Source organism: Impatiens glandulifera, chromosome 5 (assembly GCF_907164915.1).
Source record: "Impatiens glandulifera chromosome 5, dImpGla2.1, whole genome shotgun sequence".
NCBI classification, from domain to species: Eukaryota; Viridiplantae; Streptophyta; class Magnoliopsida; order Ericales; family Balsaminaceae; genus Impatiens; species Impatiens glandulifera.
In genome coordinates, this window is record NC_061866.1 from 18,851,749 (window position 1) to 18,853,226 (window position 1,478).

A 1,478-nucleotide genomic window follows, 5' to 3' on the forward strand; every position below is an offset into this window, starting at 1 on the left:
TTATATTATGTTAAATATGAAAATGAACTTGTGATATATTAATTTTCATACTGGTAAAAATGTCAATTTAAGCGCAAAAAATAAAACAAATGAACCTATATTAGTTGAACGCTAATTCATATTAATATTTTATTTTGTTTGTAATAAAAAGCTCATTGAAAAATCCATTATAAGTATTAGTAACAAGAAAATATAATATATGTTTCATTCATATCGCATTTTCATTCTTAACACAATACAATTGTATTGTTGTTTAATAATATAATTTAATTTAAACTTAATCAGATGTCTCATTTTATCTAATTAAAGACAAACACCTTTAAAAAATAACGCACCTTAGTTTTCGCTGAGTTGTTTCATCCTTGCATACAAATCACTCTGAACTTTCTTGAGCCAATCCTCCAACATTTGAGCATCACTCTCATTGAGATCCGAAATAGGAGTATCAATAATTGATTTTATTTTACGTGCTCTTACCATTTTATCTATTTGTTTTTCTCTTTCTTTTTCCTTATCCAAAAGATTCATCACCTCTACAAGTTGGCTAGTTAGTCTAGCCATATTTTCTCGAAATGACTCATCCATAAGAGAATTTGTTACCGTATTTCTCTCGAGTTTCTTGTTATTAAGTAATTTCATTGCAATTAACTCCATGTTCGGAGAAGAAAAAGAGAAGAGCTTCCCTGATGGAGATAAGATCATGACAATAAATTCGATAGCACAAACGATGCTCAATTCGCTGATCTTTTTGTACAATCCACTGCGGAGTTTGGAGAAAGTGACTTGTTGATCTTCTTCCCTTCCCCGACGTCGGTCCTTGAGAATTATCTTGCAGCCTTTTGAACGCTTGGTTGCTCTAGGGTTGCTAGGGATGTTCTCCATTACTCTCTCAAATTTCAAGATATTTTCTATGTGTCTCCAGTTCACTAAAATAGAATTCTATTTTATAGATAAAAATGCAGAAAATTTCGATAAATAGTAATTTAAAAGTTGACACAAAAAATATCATTCGCAATCTAATTTGATTATATTCTACAAGTTTCAAATATAGAAAATTAGAAAAAAAAATTTACTATGTTATTGTAACGCTTTCCACTAAATTGACCAAAATCAAAATAATTTTTTTCACCATCATTACCTATTTTTATTGTGAGTATTGACCACGAAAATTATTTGCATTCATGTTGGTTTGACTAATATATATTTTGTAAATCTTACTAATATTTTTTATAATATAAATATGAATTATATTTAATATTGTTCTTCATTACTTAAATTTAAATTATTATACTTTCTCTTATTTTACTCAAACATACAACATAACCATAGTAACAATTTATTCACACAGTGAGCTAGATTGTTTTAACTTATAAGCAAATATAGTTGCGATTGCCTTACTAATACTTTATTATTATTCAATTAGAGTAAATATCAAACATGTTTGCAAATAATTGAGTGAATTAATAAATAATTTTCTT

General features: G+C 27.3%; 1 protein-coding gene across 1 annotated transcript; it reads right to left on the reverse strand.

The window, feature by feature from the left end:
- Positions 1–336: 336 nt before the first annotated feature.
- LOC124939094 (agamous-like MADS-box protein AGL62) lies at positions 337–882 on the reverse strand. Its single transcript, XM_047479605.1, has one exon. It carries the CDS (start codon positions 880–882, stop codon positions 337–339), a length of 546 nt encoding a protein of 181 aa, XP_047335561.1.
- Positions 883–1,478: the final 596 nt, after the last annotated feature.